Consider the following 21,739-nt stretch of genomic DNA (forward strand, 5'->3'; position numbering starts at 1 on the left):
AAACCCTGCACTCACAGGCTTGTCTGGGATGACAGGGGTCCCAACCAGGCTCTCTGTAGGGCAGACACTCATGGGCCACTGGTTACCTTTGGTTCACTGCTCCTCCTGCTCCTCCTTCCCTTGCCCCAGGGACAGATATCTCTATGTTTTAAATGCAAGCCAGGGCTCGAGACAAATTCCTTCCTGAATGCTTCTAAATGAACAAGAGGCATTTCCCTGCAGGCTTTCAACAAAGCCACCTTCAAAACCCCACATCCAAGAGCTTGCACCAAAAAACCCGGCAAAGGACAAAGAGACAGTGACTCTGGCGGGCTCCTGTGCTGACAATTCCCCGCGGTGAGCTCGGCTAATGAAGCCCCCAGAGCCCGCAGCCCCCGCGGCAGCGACTGCCCGAGGAAATGCCAGCACATCCCATGGCAGCACGGATTGATCGGCACAGCCGGGCACGGCGCCTGCAGCGTGGGGTGAGCCAGCGGCACCGGGCAGACCCACCAGGGACAGCTCCAGGTGTCCCCGAGCCCGGACACGCCACCTCAGCGGCCACACGTGCTGGGCACTTCTCCATCGGCCCTGCTGCTGGCCAGGCGAGGTGAGGCTGCCTGTTCTCTGCAGCTTTCACCTCCTCCTCCTCCCCGGCCCTCCAGGGACGTGGCCCAGGTCCCAGGGGGCTCATTACCTTGGTCTGGGAGCAGAGCAGCCGCTGGCGTGCGGGGAGCAGCGGCTGGCGGTGCCAGCAGGGACACCAGCTGAGCGCCTCCGAAGCCGGGCTCTTCTGCCGGCAGCACAGGCAGCAGGGGAGGGGAGCAGCTGCTTTCAGCGACCTTTGCAGTCTGGCAACTGCTCCTCTGCCAGCACAGGATCGTGAGTTTGACTGTGCAGATCAATCAGGAGGAGAAATCAGAGCAGTTAGGCAAGGACAGAGCCCAGCCTGACTCTGCCCTTCCACAAGGATCCCATTTGTTCCCAGATGTGCTCCATGAGCTGGTAATGCTCTGGAGATGCATCACACCACTCAGCTTTCCAGATCTTTCCCTCCTGGGAAGCCAACTCAGCATCTGTACCACTGCTCTGCCCCGCCAGGTACCCCAAACCACACACAGCCCTGTGTAACATCACTGACAGCAGCACAGCAGACAAACCTGCAGCCACCAGAGCCTCCCCAGGTCCTCATTCATGCCCTGAGACCTGGAGGACATCCCTCCTCTTCCCAGTGCTGATGCCCCTCCTCAAACTGGGTACCTGGAGGATGGGGAGGACTTTGGGGAAGCATTATCTACAGCTCTGTCCCATTCTGCCCTTCCCCAAGCAGCCACAGCTGCCATGGGCTGGAAGTGTGCTCTGCCTGCTGCAGCTCTGCCCCAGGACACTGGTCCTGTGCCCCAGGGCACAGCAGAAACCAGAGCTGAGCCAATGCTGTGGGTCCCAAAGTAGCTCCCACCAGGAGACACAGCTTTGAAGGGGAACTGCTGGGAGATGAAGGCAGTGACTTCTTGGGGTGGCAGGACCTGGGTGGGACAAGTGAACTTGGCACCTAGAGATGCACGTGAGAGAGGAGGAGGAAGATGCAAGAACAGAGAGGAGCTGATGGCTGTGTTTCTCCACTGTGAGCCCACAACATCTGGCAGCTCCTGCAGCCACAGCAGCCATTCTGCTTTGCTCATTCCTGTACTGCTCAGCTGAGAAGTACCGAGCAAGTCTTTCTCCACACCGACCTCTTGATAAGCTTTTGCCAACTCACGGGCTGGTTACTGAATCACTGGGAGGACCTTACCCCAAGCTGTGAATCTGCACAGCGTGAAGAGCAGAGCAGCTGGCCCCAGCAGATGATAGATATCTCCCTTCCTGCATGTCAAGGAGCTGCCATCAGCTCCAGGCAGAAATAAACCCCTGAGTTAATGACAGTAACTGGCCATCCAATAGCAGGGAAAAAATGCAGGTGTCCACAATGGGAATGAGGCCATTGTCCCCTCCCTGCAGCCTTCCCAGAGTGTTGTTATATTACAGCCTTACAGAGTGGGAACAGAGCCTGTCAGCAAATGCACGAAGCCAACAGGCAGCTGCAGATAGGGCCACTCTGTGATCAGCCATTCTCTTCATCCCCAGGGCCAGGACAGCCCTTCAGGTTTCATTTGAAAGGCAACAGCCCCCAGTGCCATGCTGGGACTGGGGCTCCCAGACCAACCACTCTCCCAGCTGCCTTAGAGCTCCATCTTTGACCTTCAAGCAGCATCTTTGCTGAGTCCTCCCTGTGAAGATAAGGGAAAGAGACACAGTAGCAACTTAAATGCACTAGGAGATTTTCTGGTTGGTGGTGTGTGGAATGGGGGAACAGAAGCAGAAATTTCCAGGGGTTGTGTGATGCAAATGTGCCCATCCACAAATTACCACTGTGATCAGCAGCCAGAGCCAGTAGCAGAGCAGCTGGCAGCAGCAGAGCAGCTACTAACTTGCTGTCTCCACTGTACTCAGCTCTGTCACCCCTCTTCATCCCTGCAGGGTTGTTATAATTCCTCACATTAGCAGAAGATGCAGGTAAAACCATCTGTCTGTGGAGCAAGCACCCGGTGGTCATTGTACAAGCCGCCAAAATAAAAAAAAAATCATTCCAATTACTCCATAGTGACAGCAAGTCCCAGGCATCCTTCTGCTCTGAGCCTTTGAAATGTAAAGCCACGCTGTTTGGTGTCATTTAATTTGGAGCTCAGCCTCAGATCAGCAGAGCCTTGCTGAGCTTTAGGAGGAGGCAGCCATGCAAAACATACATGTGCAAAAAGCAGATGTCAGTGGCCTGGAAGACAAGCATACTCCAAGCTTCACCAGTAACTCCATTTCATGGCCCCAGCATCTCTCTTTTGCCATCCCAGTGCCAGAGGAGGCTGATTCTGTCCCCAGAGCTGTATTGAGCCTTTGCACCAAATCAGTACTGTTTCTCTCTGGTACCTAGGAGAGGTGACTTCCCATCATCATCTCCCCTCTTAGGAAGGTTTGTTCCTCTCCTCCATACTGGAAGCACATCCTTTTTTGGATTACACACCCAGCCTAGCAGAGGTGGCAGGGCAGAGGCATCCTACCTAAGGGAGAGCTTGTCTCTGACAAACCCAGCAGAAATGCATCTGCTCAAGCCAGGCGTGAGCCTCTGCCTCCTCACCCTCATCACAGCACTGAGGAGCCCAAGAAAGGTGAATGTTGGGTGGGCTGGGGACAAAGAAATGGGTTGGACTAAAGGCATCATCAGGTGCTGATCCACTCTTGAGGGTAACAGGCACCTTCCAGCTCTTACCAGGTCCAGACACTGCACCAGATCCTGAGAGAAATCGGCTCAAGGGTGACAGAGGACAAGCACTGGCTTGTGCTCCCCAGGTAGAATGGTTCCTCTGCCCACTGTGGTCTGACAGCAGGGGAACAAATACCTTTCCTTGTTCCCATGCAATTGGAGAGGTGCCAGGTGACCCACCCAGCACAATGGCCACGGAGGTGAAGAGAACTGCCGTGACTTGTTGCTCGCTTGGGATGGAGCAGGGGAAGCAGCTTGGGAAGCCTGGACATCCTGCCCTGCTGCAGACCTCTCTCAGCTGCCTAGGGCAGTTATGAGCTGGAGTAATCCCTTCCAGCCCCAGGCATGAGTGGTGGAGTTAGAAACTGCCAACATTTCTATTACAGGTTCTGATTTTCCCTGGTGTGGCTGAAGCACAGGCTGAAATAAGCTGCCACATGCTGGAAAAGACACAAAAGAAGTCCTAGAGCTGAGGGCTCACAGGCACTCTCCAAAAGCCTGCAAGGCAATAATTAAGCATAGCTCAACCTTTCTCTTTCAAGGAGCTCACAGACCAGTCTGCAAACTGTTCTGGAGCCCTCAACAGCTGAAGCATACCATGAAGATGAACCAGTCCTGGCAAATCCAGAGGAGTTCAGAGGGCCAAGATTTGGCAGCCTAGCGGGACAATCCACGTTGTCCTGACAATAAACAGACAGTGGGTGTTTGCTCCTCAAAGCAGGATAGGATATACTGGCTGTGTGCAGGTCTGCACTGAACCATTGCACCTCTGCACACCCTGCATCCCCTCCCCAAGGGCTGTGAGTCCCTGTGGGTCTGGGCAGAGTGACAGCCATGAGGCAACAGCACAGAGAGAGGAAAAGCACATCCTGAGCCCATGAAGGCCTCCCCAAGATGTGAGCAGCTCCACAGAACACCACACCTGTCACTGTCATGAGGAGGGGCCACTCTGGACACCTCAGCCTGCTGACTCTGCCCAGGGCCAGCAGCACACAGCAGCATCAATTCAGACAGCATCCACAGGGCAGCAGCTGCTGCAGGCAGGCAGAGCTGGCAGAGTTGTACATACATGTACATACACACGTGTGTGTGTGTATCTCCCTGTCAAACAAAGAGACCCTGAGGGACTTCCAGTGTGGCCCTTTGCTTCAGAGCAAACAGCTGGGCTCAGCCACCTCACTGCTGCCCCAGCCACCAGTGCAGCCCCAAAGCTGTGCCTTGCCTACGGCACACATGCTCTAGGCAGGAGGAGGAAGAAGAACTGATTTTGTTCTTTCATCCCTGTGATCTGATCACCACCCAACCTCACAACTCATCCATCCATATTTTGACTCGCTGAAGAAGAGAAATGTTTTCACTCTCCTGCCCTCCCCAAAGCGGGGCCTTTCCTACCGTTTTATATCTAACTAGAATTGAAAAAGTGCAAGTTAGTCATAGCACAATGGTCCCTTTTCTGGAGGTAAAAATGCCACTGCTTTCAAGTGTATTATCTTCCTGCTCCACAGGTTTCAAAGTGGGAGCTTCACAGCCATGGAAACTGGGCCAACAGCGTTTGTTGGAAAAGAGCAATATTTCTGTGAAGCTGTTTCGCATTTGATCGGGTTCATTTTGCTATTTCTTAAGCCTGGCACAGCTGGCAAGGTCTGGCTCAAAGGGCTATGGGGAAGAACCTGTCCAGACAAAACTCATTAGGACTCAGCTAAAATAATTGCAGAGAGGCAGATCAATCTCATCCTTGAATTAATTGACTAGCTGTCAAGAAGGAAGACCCCAAGGTTCAGGACACTGTCGCTGCTGGAAAGAGCTGGACACGTCTCCAATGCCTGACAAAGAAAACCTTTTGAACCAATTGCATCCTCTGGGATTCTCTATAAATACATCTGGGGAGAGCATACGTACAGATCGAGTCGATAAAGAGATCTGACAGAAAAGCACTGTAGTATTTTACTCTCCCTCCTTGCCCAAGGCAAACCATTTCAGTTCTTTCTCTTCCTTGGACAGCCATATGAAATATCCCCGGCCTCTCCCGTGATCATTAATCCTCACTGCAGAGGGGAAGCAAATCTTTTGTCTGAGAAGATTCACCTCTGCGAGAATTTTGCAAGGTTGAGCAAGTCATTACAAGGCAGCTCTCCCAACTTCCCAAAGCAGCTGCTCAGGAAGGTGAGGTGGCTTCCTACTCCCTCCTGGGACCAAAATGCCTCCAAACAGGACCACTGACTGACAGCCAACACCAGTCCAGGCTTCTGGCTGTCAGGCCATCAGGGATGCCCACACAGTTTGGCATGCATTGGAGGGCAGGCAGTTCTTCCAGGAGCTGCCTTGGGAAATGTTCCTGAAAAGGAGCTGGGATAGCAATAGGGTCAAAATGCTGGATGTCACAGGAAAGCATCCATTGTGGCAGAGACCTGGGGCTGATCTGCCAGCTGGAAAAGCCTCCACAGGAATTTAGTAGAGGCCCCATAGCCAGAGGCTTTCAAGATTTAGTTGTGTGCTACATAACCACACACCCATAAAAGGCTGTACCAGACTCTCTTTGCAGGCCTTTTCCAACCTGGTCTGTTCCCATTCTGTGATCAATTAGAACTGGGAGGTCACAGTGGCAGGAGCCTGCATCCCACACCAGCTGCTTCCCTAGAATCAGGACTCCCCTGCCTGGTGCTAGGCTCCTGCACAGAGTCAACAAAACGTTGAGGACAACCTGGGTGCTTTCACACATGCCACAAGCTGCAGAAGCAGGGAAGGAATCTTTGTAACTACCAAAACTCAAAGCTGGTCAGCAAACCTTTCCTGCTCAAAGCAGCAACGCTGTCAGAGCTGCAGTTTCCCACCTGCTCCTGTGCAAGAGCTGAATAGCAGAGCCAAAACAGTTTGCTTGCAAGAGGAAAGGTGTGTGCAGGCACAGGCAGCAGAGCAGCAGGGATGGCAGCAGCACAGGCTGGGAAACCAGCACACACTGACTGGTGCACTCCGACGTGCCTGGCACAGGCAGCACTGAACGTGAAGCATGGCCTGTGTTAATTCACAGCCTGCCTGCAAGGACCGGGGTGAAGGTGACAGCAGATGAGTAGTGGCCTGGGGCTGCCACATTCCTCTGGGGACAGGGACAGTGGGGCTGCCTGCTGCGAGTGGCAGGAGCCGTGACGCAGAGCCCCGGTCCCCATATGTTCCATTAGCGGCACAGGAGGAGCACATTCCCTGCAGACACAGGTTAAACAGACCTGTTCCACCCTGGAAGGCCCTACACAACACTCCCACCAATCCCCCTCCACCTGGCTCAGCCCCCAGCCTGGCCTCGTGGGCATCCTGCCCTCCCCTGCCCGCTCCGTGCCGAAGGCCAGGTCACTCACGCTCGCAGGACTGAAACATCTTTGGATGTTTTGTCGCTAAAAATATTTAACAGCTAAGAGTTGCTGCGAACACGTGAACTGATGTGATGTGACATCCAGCTGGGGGGTGCCAACCAGCAGTGAGCAGGCAGCCTTGCTGCAGAGAGCCCACTGAAAACCAGCTGTCAGTGCAGGTCAGCGAGAGATGAACGTGCCCACAAAGGCACAGACACCCCGGGGTCCCTCTCTGCTCCCTGCCACTGCATGTCACCTTTCTCACAGGCTCGAGCATCACAGTGCCCAGCCCTCACCTGCTCCTCCTGCCCAGCCTGAGATCCAGAGCTTCACAGGCTCCTGGCAGAGAGCACACACAAGCCAAGGGTGTTCTCCAGCACTGCCCACCCTGGTCCTTGTCCTCAACATCAACCAGGCTGGTGGACAACCAAGAATGGTCCATGAATAGTGCACAAGCCACATGTGACATGACCTACAGCCCAGCCTGGGACCATGCAAGGGCTCCCAAAACAGTTTCCCTGGAGCCTGTAACCTTACTCCAAACATCTGACAGCCCATGGAAAGCAGCCTGTCACACTGTCAGCTCTAGTCTCATCCCTGACATCAACAGAAGATGGACACATCAAATCCTCTATGACTCTCTAGGATTTTTCCCCCATTATTATTTGATGTGTGAGGATCACTTCCCAGCAGTGTCAGGTAACCTCCTGTCTTCCTGCGAACTCTAAAGACCTACACCCATGAGCACATGGGCTTAAACTGAAGGTTATCCCACCCAGCCAGGCAGCTGAGCCACCACCCCTAAGCCCAGCACCCTCTTTAAGCAAATAGATTCCCACAGTCACTCTGGGGCATGGGAAAAAGGCAGGAGAAGGATCGAGGGCTCCATTTCCCAGAAAGCCACTGGCATATTCTGCAGGTTGATGCAAAGAACATCAACTGGATGAGTCTTGCCAGACCCACATGATGAGACACTGAGGGCAGCAAAGTCACAGATTAGAGGTGACAAGTTCTGGATAAAGGTATCCTACTCCTCCTTCTCTCTGGATATATGGCTTTGAGTGGGCCTGGCTCGCTCCTCCTTTTCTCTAGAGAGATGGATATATGGCTTTGAGTGGGCCTGGCTCAGCAAGGGCTCCACCTTGGGCAGTAGTCTTCAGCCTCTGGTCCCCAGGGCTTGCAGGAGAAGCCAAGGAGTTCATGAGGACAAATGAAGCTGTGGTTGGAGAACACAGGTCTGAGCATCTGTTAGTAATTCCTAGACCTCTGGAGGAAAATTCAGGCAGCAGTTGATTGGCTGAAGCTGCCACTGTGATCAGCTCTCACGCACGTGCAGACTGAAGCCTGAGCTGCTCACACAGGACAAGCTGGCATTTAAAAATGCTTCATGCACAGAGCCCGAAATAAATAAACTAAATCATCCAGGAGAAAGAATTTAAGTGGAAAAACATCCCAATAATTGAGCCCTTTTTGTAAATGTTTTATCAGCTCCCAACCCCAGCCTCCCAACACAGCCAAGCAAAAGGATGGCCTTTAAAGCACAAACCACCCTGGGAATGCAGCTCCACAGACCTTCATTTAAAACAGCTGGGAGAAAAGGATTCAACAGATCTGAGCAAAGGCTCAGCAGCGTGGTCAGGTGAGCCAGAGGGGAAAGATGAGGTGCAGCCTCACAAGGGTGCTGAGGCTCAGCTGCCATAAAGGACCACTTAGGCTCCCAGCTCCCCCCAGACAGAAGCATCCATGTTATGGAGCTGTTTGGGGCACTAGGCAGGGGAGAAGTGTCTGAAGGATGGCACAGATCCTGGACAGGTCAGCCAGGGGAAACCTCAGCAGCACCAGTGAGAAGGGAGGAGTGTTCACTATCTCTGCACTGAAATTAGGACAAAGTCAGACAACATGGGCAGAGGATGCGGGTGAAATGTTTGTTCTTCCATGACAAGATAAAACACATGGCTTGCAGGCCCAGATAACACACATTTCAACATGCTGAAGTTCCTGCTGACAAGCTGTCCACATGTCAAAGGGTGATCTCTGGCCAGCTGGAGATGCTAAAAAGTCCCAGGAGACACAGCAGCCTGTACCTGCCAACATTCAATGGGTAAATAAGTGACTTGAACAAGCACAGACTGCCCAGGCAAAGACAGCCAAGACAAAATACACGGATGGCTGCAACTGGGCCAGATCACCAGGAAGCAAAGGAGATCAGCATAATTAATGCCAACCAACATTCGTTTACAGCTGTCAGATCCTGTTGGCAAACAGGATTTGTTTCAGTGGGGAGGGCGGGCTTGACTGATAAACAAACCAGCACTGGTGCCATTCAATCAAGCTCAGAGGAGACACAGGACTTGGCATCATTTCCCATCTTTAACTGAGAAACTACAACTCCATCAAAGGGCAGGGGCACGTGTTTGAAGTTGCTATTAGCTGGCTCAGGTCAAACCCAGGACTGGGGGTCTGTGGCAGGGGACAAGATCTCCACCAGAGATTCATGTGCTACAGCAATATGACCATTGCTGAAATAAAGTGTGTGTTTGAGCTACTGACAAGTCACAGAACTTTCTAAGCTGAAAACAGGTCCAAAAAAGAAACCAGAAATTAAGGTCAGAAAATATGGAAAACATTGGAAAATGTGGGAACTTTAAAAGCTTTTTGTATTTAGCTTAGCAAAGAGAGAGGCAAGAGGTGATTGCATCCTAAACTGTCATAGCTGACAAGATGAGCAAAGCTTGCTCCAAGCTAATGGTCCAAGCAATAACACATTTCCCTGGCTGTAAACAGGAACAGGCCACGTCTTCCCAGCACCTTGTGGAGCTCCTTTTATGGGGAGCTGAGGTGTGGAGGAACACGACAGCCTCTGTCAGGCAGGAGCCAACCTGATGTTCCCAAATATTTCCTGCCATCACGGAGTCCATGCCAACCATTCTTGCCTGAGATCTGCATTGTAAAGGAGTGATTCACAAGCCCATGGACGTGGGAAACTTGTGATTTCAGAGTCCAGGGGAAGCAAAAAAGCTGTGAGTTTACTGAAGTTGGAGGATACCTTTACAAGACCATCTAAAGAGATTAAACCCCAGTTTTCCAAGTTAGGCAGAGTCAGAGTTTGAGGTCAGTCAGCTGGTGCTCTGGAGGGTGCAAGGCAGTCAGGATGATACTGGCATTCACTTCCACATCTGCCTTGGCTGAAGACCACAAAACTGACCCAAAAAAACCACAAAAAAGGCCATGTTGAAGCAGGCACTTCTAGGGCTGTAGTGGGAGACACCTGCCAGCTCTGCCTTGGGTGCAGTTAGCCACCTCTCCAGCTGCCAGAGGACACCAACAGCCAGGAGGCCCAAGCCCACCCACCTGGCAGTGCCCAGTAGGTGCCAGAATGGATGCAGAGAAATTCAGGGACACACAGCCCACCACAGAGAGGTCATTATACCTAAAGCAGAAGAAACACTCCTTGAAATGGCAGGAGGTTACAGGGGAATAACCTGCTCCCAGAGGTGTCAGAAAGGGTCCCCACCAGAGAAGAGCTTTCTCCTTTGCTCCCAGGAGCTGGGAGTGCCTGGTCTGACAGGCAGCTGTGTTGTGGGCCAGGAGTGCACATCCCAGGAAAGCAGGGCATACCTGCCTGCAGGCAGAGAGAAGCAACATCAGAGGTTATTAGGGAGGAAATGCTTTTAAGGGACATTAAATAACCCCAGCCTATGCCTTAAATAACCCATGTTCAGAGTAATGAGCCAGCAGCCCCTCCTGGGCTCCTCAGAAAGCGATTCTAGCCAGTAAGTCACTGCCATCCCAGGGGAAGGATGTCCTCTTATCTGTCAAGGATGGCTGCAGCCATTTCCCCACAGCTCCCAAAAGCCAGGCCTGCACCAAAAGTCTCACAGAAATGCCAGCTCCTGTGCTCACAAGAGCCAGGGGGGCAAAGATGCATGCTGCAAATACAGCCTGGACATGAGACCTCCTGCTCCATGCCAGCTCACCTCCCTTCCACCCTGAATGGAGACTGTCACCCTACTGCTCTCTTTTAATTCCTGTTATAAATTTGTTTGAAACTTTTCCTGTCCCTCCAAAGCCACAGCAGACAGGGAAATACAAAGTTCAGACTGCCAAATGCCAGCACTACTGCACCCCCACCGCTTGGGAAACACAAGCCACAAACATTCCTGGTAACTTCTGCACAGCACCAGCCCAGAGGGAGCCACACGTCTCACCCACCAGCCTTTGGGACTAGATGTCAAGTTAACCTCAGGGGATGCCATGGGAAGGCTGGAGTGCCATCTGTGGTAAGGCTTCTTTCAACTCTGGCCCAGGCTTCCCCCCCACCTCTCACTGCCTGGTTTCCTCAGCTGGACCCCAAACCCTCAGCTCCTTTGCCCTACATACCTCCAGTTCCCTTCTCCTCCCATTCCTCTTCTCCATTTTTTAGCTTCTCCAAAGCTTTCTCCACCCTCCCTTCCCACCTTGCAACTTTCTTCCTGCCTCCTTCAGCTCCCTCTCCATCCCCAGCTCTCCCACACCTTCTTTCTAGGACTAGGCAGCCATGTCATCCTCCCTCCACTTCAGTTAATTCCCTCTCTCCATGGGAGCCAGCAATTATTCCCTGCCACTGAGTCCCCTTTCATGCCTCATGGCTTTTGCCTTCCGACCTCCTGGGATGGGACAGCTGTGGGGGACCTGCTCTTGGCAGGCCTGACCCCCAGCTCTCATTAACAGCACCTTTCCCAAGGCAGGCACACAGGAAACAAATAAATAAATAAAGCAAATCTGTCTCGCTGCTCTCTCGGGTTGCTTAAGGGAGTTGGGCTCCGGGGGTGGGATGAAGGATGCTATTTGGAGAAGCTGTCTCCATGGCAACCCCCATTCCCACCACCAAGCGGGCACAGGTCACCTGTTTCCATGAAAGTTTCCCCCTTCCCTCCCCATCCCTCCATCCCAGGAAGTGCCAGCACAGCCCCAGGGGTGCAGACAGTCCGGGCCGAGGGAGAAGCAGCAATGACACAGAAGGGGCAGGGATGCTGCTGGCACGGCTGCCAACGGCCTCCCGAGTCCCCTGTGCCACACTGGAGAAAGGCAGGGCATCCCCACGGTGCAGGGAGCAGCAGCACCCACTCCCCTCTGCCCCTCCTGGCACGGCAAACCCACCCCCTTCCTGCTGTGTCCCCACGGCCAGTGCCAGATGGGCAGGGGTCCCGTTCTGCTGCAGGACATTCGGACAGACACCGGCACCCTGCCCCACGTGCTGCTGGGACTGGGGCAAGACCAAAACGTGTCCCCTCCCTCTGCAAGTGCCTGTGGGTGTCTGTTTCCATGTGATTTCAGTTACTGTAAATCGAAATCGACCGCTCCCGTTAAACACTACAGGTGCTCCCGGAACAGCCCGTGGTTCCCTTCTCAGCTCCAGCAGCTCCATCTCGCATGTGACAGATGCGCTGCCGGGACCTTTCCCCAGCTCAGGCAGCGCCAGCCCGGTGTCTCCGAGCTCTGCCGCGGCCAACCTGACGCTGCCGCCCGCGCCAGCCCCCTCCCTGCACGCCCGCCACAGGGCTGGCAGCACTGCCTGATCCCCCACAGCGAAACGGGCACAGCTCCAGCAGGAGACACGCAGGATGGAGCGAGAGCATGAGAACAGGGACTGGTTCTGCTTTCCAGAGTCAGGGGAAGGAGCAGCGGTGGTGTCACCTACTGCCAGCACTAATGCATCTTCCGCCAGCAACAGTGGGCAGCTCCTTGTGGCTGGGGTGGACAAGAGGGTCGGCAAAGAGCCCCCAGCTGAAGTTCCAGGATTGGCACCCAGGCAGCCATCCTGCAGCTCAGCGCAGGCTGGAGGGATTCACACGGCTCCCCCACAAGGCTGGGAGTTTCGCCAGGAAAAGCAAGTTTATAAATAGTGTGTTTCAACACGAACAAATGAAAGCGTCAGAACTCGACAGTCAGATAAGCCAAGGGCTGAGCACCGGCCCCTCCACAGTATCCTCCCCCACTGGGAAGGACAGTACCTTCCCTCCATCACCCAGCGAGCCAGGACCTTCCTTGCTCTCTGGAAAGCTGCATCTGGAGGTGTCTGTGTCAGATGTGCTGCTTGGGAACACCCTTGCCACAGCTGCTCTGGCAGCCAGAGCAAGGCAGCAGAGCTGGCTTCAAAAGGACCACAAGCAGCAGGGATGGCCACTCGGGGCAAGAGCAAACACAGCCTACAGCAGCCAGCTGCCCAGCCAGCGCCAAGACCCACAAATCTCAACGTATTGCTTGAAAGAAAGTTTTCATAAGCCCACAGGCCAGAAAGTTTCTAACTTCTGCTCCTGTTCCTGAAGAAGACAGCTTCCCCACTGGTGAAGCTGGCACTCAAAACAGAAGTTCCATAGCACGAAGCATTACACCGGAAGGCACATACCTGCCAGATCCTAACAACAAGAAAGAGACTCAAGGGGAAAATCAACTTTTATCTCTGCGTTAAGGAGAAAACCAGCAAGTTATTAGATGAGAACTTGTTTCTCATAAACACAAAACAGCATAAAAGACACCCCTGTGCCTACCAAGGGAATGGAAGGACATGACTGCTGGGGAACTACCTGCCAGATTGCAAAAGGAGGAGATCTTGATGGTAGCGCCCAAGGGAAAATATCAAGACATGGCACGTCAGAGCAGCCCCATCAGCTGTCAGGGAGAGAAGCCTCTGACAGCCCACTGAACTCATCCAACGCTCCTCACGCCACACTCGCTTACCTTGATGTAAGTGTCAAGGGCCGGGTGGACACGGTTGACTGCCAGATGGATGGACAACGGTGTGGTGAACGGGAACGTCGCCATGACCACGTGGCTGGGAGCAGGGAAGCTGAAGATCTTAAAGCCATACTTCTGGAACCGTTTGATCTGCTCTTCCGACGGCTTCGCGTCTCCCTCGCTCAGGATGCGGCCTATGGCGAAGCGGCACTTCTCTGGAGACACCTGATTGAAGGGGACAGACACAGTGTCACCAGAAGACAGAGGCTTGAAACTGGCCAAAACCTCAGCTTGCTGAGGTTGGAGACAGGAGATGACCATAAACCAGTAAAAGCAATGGCCCAGCATGATCGGGCACACCAAAGCAGGTGCCCAGTCCTAGCCCAGGCTGATCCAGGCCTAAATCATCTACACTCCTCCCAGCCTAAATGCACAGCCCAGTGGGGAAGGTGCTGCTCCTCTCCTTGGAGGGCAGAGGGACTTGCAGCAGAGAAGAGCTAAACCCCATCAAGCTGCTCACTCAAACCTGTCCCAGGTGACAGTCACTGCAGGAAGTGTCTCTCCTGATCCTGCACCAGACACCTTTCTGTCCACAACTGGCCACAGCCATCCCCTGCTGCAGGACACCCCTGCAGCTCAGACAGGGGCTTAGAGATGCGATCACAGCCTGCCCACTTTACCTCCACCCCACTCCTGAGGAAGTCCCCTGGCAGCCACGTGCACATGCCACCAACCACCACGGGCCAAGGGCACTAAGCAGGAGAGAAATCCAGAGGCTCCCAGGTCCTTCCAAAGTAGGCACACTCAGTATGGCAGTTTTGGGGTGGGGAAACTGAGGCAGGTAAGACCTGCATGCAGTCACCCAGATGTTTGTAGGAACACTAAGAGAAACATATTCACTTCTATCCTGAACCCCAACAACACACAAAACCTAAAGCATGCTCTCTTTACAGATTTGAGGATGCCTCCCATTAAGACAGGGGGTGCAGGGCTCTCAGCTCAGCAATGGGGGTGCTCAAAGCCCTGCCACCAGCACAGTGATGGCCCACAGGACTCCAGCCATCTCCACACCAAAGCTGACCCAGGCCACAACTCTCATTTCTAGTTTTCAACAGAATCCCACCACTTGAGTTCAAACTTACCCACAGCCCTGGGTGGGAACGTGGGAGGGGGCTGGATGATCTAGCCTAGGGCAATGTAACCTAGTGGCACAAAGGTGTCACAAAACTCTCACAGGGACAATGTGAAGCAGAGAGAGGATGCACCAAGGTCAGCGTTTTACCTGTTCCCATCCCCATGCATCACCACAAGGGGACCTGTGCTCTCTGCTCTCATCCCTAATTTTGCTTTGTGTACTAAAGCCCACCAACGCTTCCTCCTGCAGTGTAATCACCCTCTCTGCACTCCCTGCCCGGCCTTTCCCTTAAACACCTTCTGATGTCACACACAGGACCACTCCAGAGAGGGAACACAAGCAGATGTACATGGAAGGAGGAAAGCAGCCTGTGGAGCAGCATCCATCAGGCTGGGGACACGTCTCACGGCTCGCTCTTGCCCTCCTGTGCTGCAAGAGGGAGCTGCAGACAGGGCTGTGCCCAGCATCCATCACCACTCCGGGCAGGAAAGAAGAAGCAGATCCACCCCAAAGACAGCAAGAGGCAGCCATAAATGGCATCCCTGGGAAAAGAGCCAGATGAAAAAAGTAGATATGGAAATCTAGATTAAATTCCTTTAAACATTCAATCTCCATTTATGTCCTGAGCAAAGACAGCTCAATCCCAGCCCTGGAGCAACTGTTGGAGGGACTGGAGCTGCTGGAGTGGGCAGCAATGCACGGCCAGGCATGTTTGCTTCCCCCCTCCTCCTTTTACCTTTCCTTTTCACAGCATGTAGCTCCACAGACATCTTTCCAAGGGTAGAAACAAAGCAGATTTGCCTTCTTGGAACGGAAAAAGGAAAGGAAAGGCTCAGCTTAAAACCAGACTTTCCCTAACAGATTTGTCTATTCCGGTAGACAGGTGCTGATCAAAGCCTCTGGTCCCTTAAGCATCCTGACAGAGAAGTTCTGGAAATTATTGCTTAACCTATCCATCAGCTTTGCCAGTTGGAACAAAACCTATTTCTGCATTCACAGAGCATTTTGGTCTTATCCATCCAACACTTGGGCACGGGCTTGTGGCTGAGCACATGGACTGCAGGCAAAAGTCCCTGGCATGTGCCCACAGCTATATATGAGCAGGAGCTTGGCTGGAGCTGAGCACAAACTCACTCGCCACATCCAGATCTCGATGAGGAGTTATTTTTGTTCCTGACAGGGGTGGGAAAAGGAGGGAGAAGTCCTCCGGGCTGCTAAATATTAAATAAAAAGAAAAAAAGAAAAGAAGTTGAAATTAATATTAATCTCGTCCATTAAAACACATAAAACATTGCTGGCAGGGTTTTGGCAGCACTCGGGGACCATCCTTGTGTGAATGCTGGGAGAGCCAGGAGTCAGCAGGGAGCCCCAGGGACATGGTGGCAGTGGCTGCCCTGAGGACTGGCACGACCCTGAGGCAGCCCACATGCTCCAGGCCAGGGGGCTCCCCCCAGCCCCACTGCCAGCCAAGAGCAGCATATGGCTGCTGCTCTCCAGCTCAGCATTCCCATCCTTCCTCCCAGCCAGAGATTCCTTTGGCCATGAGTCCACCAGCACAGTAACTGCCACATGGCACTTGCTGGCCACCAGCCCCTTCCTGTGCCAGTGTCAGGGCACTAAACCCCCCCAGGAGCCATGGCTGGGGGTGGCTGTCTGGCCAGAGCCCTCCAGTGCTCCACCCCCAACACAGCAGGACGCAGGATTTAGCCAGCACATTCTGCTGCCTGATGACAAAGGTCTATTTTTAGAGACAAGTCAACATCCGTGGCAAGTGGCCAGCTCTGGGCGGGCCAGCTCTGCCAGAGGGTGCTTCACCGAGGTCAGGAGAGCACTGAGAATGAGGAGGAAGAGGAGGAAATCATCTCTTCCTCCCAGGGGAAAGGCAGCCTGGGTGACCAATCCCACCCTGTGGAACCTCCAGGAATGAGGAGCCAGCGGTGCACACCACCTCCCAAGCCATCATGGCTCAGTGGATGCAGGCACACAGGGAGCTCCATGGGACACTGGGGTGCTCTGCACCTGAGCCAGCACATCAGGTACAAGCACTGCAGTCTCCAGCCAAGAGACCAAGCCACAGCTGGCCCTTTCTTCACCTGCCCAGAGGCAAGAGAACCATCTGCCCAAACACATTCTCACTCCCAGCACCCTGCCTGGCCTGACCTGCCTGTTGGTGAGACATGGATCTCTGTGGGAACTGCTTCAGGAGCCAAAGATCAGCACGTGGAAGGTCCCACCAGCACCCCAGCTGCTCCAGCAGACCAGGTCTGACACTGTGCTCATGGATGGCAGGCAAGGCTCCTGTCACTGTGCAGAGCTGCAGGCACTGCAGCTATATCCTGCAAAGCCCCTGTGCCCCAGCCACCACAGTGGCCACAGAGACAGGGGGCTCAGGCCAGTGTCACCTGCTCAGTGTCATGAACAAAGGCAGCTGTTCCACAGAAGGGCAAGGTCCGTGGGGCTGCCTGCCAGCCTTGCAGGGCAGGTTAGACTCTTGCACAAGGAGGAACATTTGGCTTCCAAAAGCCTGGACGGCCACCAGAGACTGGGCCTGCAGCCCCACTGCCTTCTCCAGCCACACGGTGAAGGCAGAGATGCAGCACATGCAGGACGAGGAGAAAAAAAGACAAGACCTGGAAGGGGAGGCAGTTTGACTGTGCATTGACAGCCCAAATTTTCAGGGACAGGTCAGAGTTGCTCCTTCCTAGCCTCACCTGGTGCTACCAGGGAAAGAAAGCATTCCCTGTGCCAGCCAGGGCAGGAGTTACCACAAATATCCTTATCAGTATCCGTGAACCTCAGCAGTACAGGCTTTCACTAGCTCAGGCTTTAGCAAACAAAGAGCCAAGGCCCTTGATACAATGTCAGCTGAAAGGCTACAGGGCAGCCACAGGCATGTGCACATCATATTCCTGGAGCAGGACAGCACTGGGAATGGACACTGAGCCCTTCCCACAGCACTGACTGCCTGCTCTGTGTCCAGAGACCACGGCAGAACAAACAGCACCATCAGGATTCCCAGCTCCAGGTGAGGCCCTCAACACAAGGATACAAATGAGTGGCCATGAAATGGCCATTCCACACGGGCACCATGGCTCCAGCTCCAAACATGACAGAAGTGTCCAAACATGCCTAGTCAAACCCTGCCTCTGCCAAGCTCATCCTAAGGAGAGAAGTCATCTTTGCCATCATCCCTCCCAGGCCAGGAAAAGGCACCACAGTGTCTTCTCTGCCTCCCATGATCCAGGTAGGCAGAGACAAGTCAGGGCACCACAGGATACAAGGGCACAAGGTGGCTGAACACACCAGGCTCCTCTGTGCACAGCCAAGCTCCCTGCTTTCTCACCTCCAGTATCTTCCTGTCACAGCTCACTCAGCACTACGTTTTCATGGGCAAGTTCTTCCCTCAAAGCAGGTCCAATCCTTGGGAGAACCATCTTGCAGGCAACAAAACAAGGTTTCTAAACAGGACCAGACAGCCCCAGAGCAGAAGCACTGGGTGAGAGCTATCAGCCCCAGCACTGTGCCCTGCACCAGCCCCCATCACACGAGCCCAGGCACACACGCACAGCCGCTGGCCACTCTTTTGTCCCTCCTCCCCACGGATTCCTCCACGGTCACACTAGCTACTGCAGAATTACCAGGGAGCCAGGCTGTCTGCCCCAGACAAATGCCCACATGCCATTAATTGGAAACCCCAGAGTCATTCAGCATCAGCAGCCAGGTTCCACCCCCCCCAGCAAGTTCTGATGCACTTTTGTTTGTTCCTTGTCTTTAACTGTTCCCATGGAGTACTGGGCTCTGGCTGGCAGCCATCAGGCAGCGTGCTTTCTGCTCACCTCTCAGCCCAGGAGCATCATGGAGCAACTGTTTCATCAGACAGGAGCCCTCAGCACACAGCACCTGAGGTTTCAGTTAGAACTCTCAGGGGATGGAAGAACTACAGGGAAGCTCAGAAACACATGAGAACACTAGAAACAAGAGAAGGAGTATGGATGAGAACAGACCAAGATTGTGAGAAGCAACCATCTGCTTTCAACCGCAGAGCTGCAAGTCCAGAAGGAGCCTGGGCTGCACTTCCAAGGAACATGCCAAGGAATGCCTCACCTTGGGGTCGTGAACACTGATTTCTGTTCCATAACCAGCTCTGTTGTCCTGCTGATATCCTGTTCAGCAGAGACTACCAGAAGATGCCAAGCTTTGCTCACCCAATGCCTTTCAGTCAGGATTATGCAAAACCCCATCTGCTTTCAGGTGCTTTTCCCCACACAGGGTCCTCTGTAGACCTGGGAGACCTTGCGAACCCCAGTGCTCACCTACAGAGGATGAGCTGCACATGGTTCAAACACAGTTAGGGAGCATCCCGAGCCGGGAAGCACGAGAGGCTGCTGGGCTGGCCGGGCACACCTTACCGTGTGAGGGTTGTCATAGTAGACACCGATGGAGCAGAGCTTCGAGGAGATGCTGCAGCCATCCGTGAAGAGCTGCCCCGACTCTCCATAGGGGCCCACCCTGAACTTGTAGGCCAGCGTCATGCTGCCGACAGGGGGGGAGCCAGCACTCACAACCACCTCGGCGAAGAGCCCCGAGTAGACGACGAAAGCGAAGACGGTGAGCAGCAGCAGCACGACCAGCGCGGCGATCAGCCCCAGCAGCACCCAGTCGGTCATGATGGACACCTGAGGCACTGGCAGCAAGGGCACAGAGGAAAAGGAAGGGCAGTCAAGCTACCACCTGGGCGAAGAACTGCTTTCTAAAATGATTTATTTGCAGCAAAATGCGCTCTCTTGCAATTCTTCTTCAGTGTGAAGTTTAACAGAGTAGAACACACACCTCCCCCCAAGAAGCCTCCTGTATATTAGTGCCACATTGCATCAGCCTGTTCCAATTGGTCATCAGGTACAAATTATATTGCTTCAGTGCCACTTGGGAATGAGGTGGTTGTGAAGGGAGGACAGAGAGGCATCATCTCCATCTCCTCAAAACTGTTCAAATCCCGTTTTGCATCCAGGAGAGACCAAAAAACCACCCTGGGAGCCTGCATCATGCAACAGATAACACATACACAGCACTGAGCTAAGGATCAGGGAACCATAATAAAATAATTTATCATTTATGGGTATGAGGCCCACTCTAAGCAGGGCAGCCCCTTCACCAATACATCCAGAAGCTCAGACCTTCCTGTCATGATCCAAATGAGGACCACACCAGTTCAGATCCAGATTAAAGCACCCAGAGAGGCTCAGAAGAAGGTGAAAACCCAGCTAGAAAAAGCATTTCCAATTTTCAGGTACAATGAATTACTGGTATTCCTTTTAGACAGCTTTTTTTAAACTAAAAGAGTTTTTATAACTTCAACAAAGGCTTCCTGTTTTGTTTGGCATCTTTTCTCTTGTGCTGACTGTGGGATACAGCAGCCTGGTGAATGCCTCCTGCTTGTTTTCACCCACCAAGTGCAACCACTCTGGGGAGTTGCAATCCAACCATTCCAGAAGAGTTGTTTGTGTTTTATACTCCCTTGAGACACAGCTCTGGTCACACAGGGAACGGTTGCGATGCTCCCCTGGGACTTTCACAGAAGGTCGGTTTGGAAGTGAGCGCTGAAGCAAACAATCCACCTTTACCTCTGTGTGTTATAAACACACTCTGTCCACAAAGCGTCGTTCACCGAGGCTGCTGCCTGTTCACTCAGCTTTACAAGAGAAAAGCCACATCCTGGTAGGAAGCGCAGGCGGCTCCGCTCTGCTTTGGCCCGGCAAGCAGACACACGGCAAAACCCTGCTGAGCCCAAACCGGGGCCAGGCACCATCTCACACCATGACCCCACTCACCTGAGAAACCAGCTCAGCCCAGAAATGCTTCAAGACATCTGATCCACTTGGGTGCAGGATCTGTGGCGCTGCAGCAGGAAAAAATAAGGATCATTGCTTCCTCTCAAACTCACGGGACCAAAGGCAAAGCAGCTGTGGCAGTGCAGCCGACAGGCGCCCGGTCACCTCAGACCTGCTCCCCACAGGAGGGGTTCCGCAGGAGAACCTCCTCCTGCAGGACCACGCAGGCCGAGATTTCTTCCCAAAACTCTGCGGCTGAAGGCACGGGCACCGAGAAACATGGGAATGGGAAAGGAGCGGTGAGAGAGGACGACGTGCTGCCTCTGCTGGGGTGTCCCAGCCCGGCGTCCCCGGGGACACCTGAGCCGCAGCTGCTCCGGGTGCCCCGGCAGCAGAGAGCTCCCGGCGGGATGCAGCCGCTCCCGCAGCGCCCCGGCTCCCCCGGCAACCAACACAGCCCCGGCACTTCCAACCACGGCCCCGGTGCTTCCCCGAGCGGCCGGCCCCACGCCCAGCCCCAGGGCCCTGACGGCAGCCGCCCCAGAGGACAGCGGGGTATTTTTGGCTGTTCTTCCCGGTTCCCGTGGCTCGTTCCCTGCCGGCACTGGCAGGCACTGCCGGCTCCCCCAGCCCTCCTCACGGGCCGGGGATGTCCCCTCTCCTTTCCGCCCGGGATGCCGACCCTCCCGGTGCCCGAGCCCGGCGGAGGGTGGGGGTCTGCCCCGAGCGGCCCCGCAGTCCGGCCTGCCTGCCGGGAGCCGCAGCCCTGGGCCCCGCCTGCCCGCAGGCAGCGCCCCTCGCACCGGCACCGGCGCAGCCCCCGCCGGGCGGGGTGTAGGGCCGCGGTACCAGCGCGGGGGGCGGGGCTTGCTGCGGGGGCGGAGCTTGGGCGGGGCAGCCCCAGGGTTTGCGCGCCCCGCGGGCACTGCGCCCTCTGGCGGACGGCCCGGCCTCAGGGTGGGCACGGGTTCGAGTCCCCCCGAGGCCCCGCACAGCTCCCGGCTGCTCCCCGCGCCCTCCAGCGCCTCCCCGGCTGCCCAGCTCTCCAGCCCGGGAGCCCTTCCCTGCGCCCAGCAGGAGGGTTGTGCGTGTACGGCTCCCAGGCCCCTGCAGCGAGGCGGAGGGCTCCCCCCTCCCAGCCCGTGCGCCCTCCAAGGCACTGCTGAACGCCAAACAACGCCTGTCCTACAGCCCTGCTGGCTGAGCCGAGCCTTGGGCGAACGGCCCCTTCCTTCCCTCGGGCCCCGGACAAGCAGCCGAGTGTCACGGCCCTGGCCACACGGCCCGGCCTGGCCGGTCGGGGCAGAGCTGTCTGCAGCACCCCAGCCCTTCCCAACACACCCGGAGAGGGCTTTCAACAGCTGCTCGCAGCTTCCATCGCTGGGGCTGTTGGAACCATCTTGGTTCCTGCCTGTGTTTGGGCTTTCCCACTGCCCAGCTG

General features: G+C 54.7%; 1 protein-coding gene across 2 annotated transcripts in view; it reads right to left on the reverse strand.

Annotated features, from left to right (window-relative positions):
- TEX264 (testis expressed 264, ER-phagy receptor) overlaps positions 1–20,432 on the reverse strand; it is a 38,119-nt gene extending 17,687 nt beyond the window's left edge. Inside the window, exons 1-3 of one of the 2 annotated variants that reach the window (XM_039733905.1) lie at positions 20,299–20,432; positions 18,880–19,154; positions 13,339–13,560 (exon numbers count right to left, since the gene is read on the reverse strand). In XM_039733905.1, the coding sequence (XP_039589839.1) occupies positions 13,339–13,560; positions 18,880–19,137 (480 nt within the window). In that variant the 5' untranslated portion in view covers positions 19,138–19,154; positions 20,299–20,432. Of the gene's footprint in view, positions 1–13,338; positions 13,561–18,879; positions 19,159–20,298 lie in introns of both variants that reach the window. The other variant, XM_039733906.1, reaches the window with a different exon arrangement.
- Between the last annotated feature and the right edge of the window lie 1,307 nt (positions 20,433–21,739).

This window comes from Passer montanus, unplaced genomic scaffold, assembly GCF_014805655.1.
Source record: "Passer montanus isolate IOZ18808 unplaced genomic scaffold, ASM1480565v1 scaffold9, whole genome shotgun sequence".
Lineage (NCBI taxonomy): Eukaryota > Metazoa > Chordata > Aves > Passeriformes > Passeridae > Passer > Passer montanus.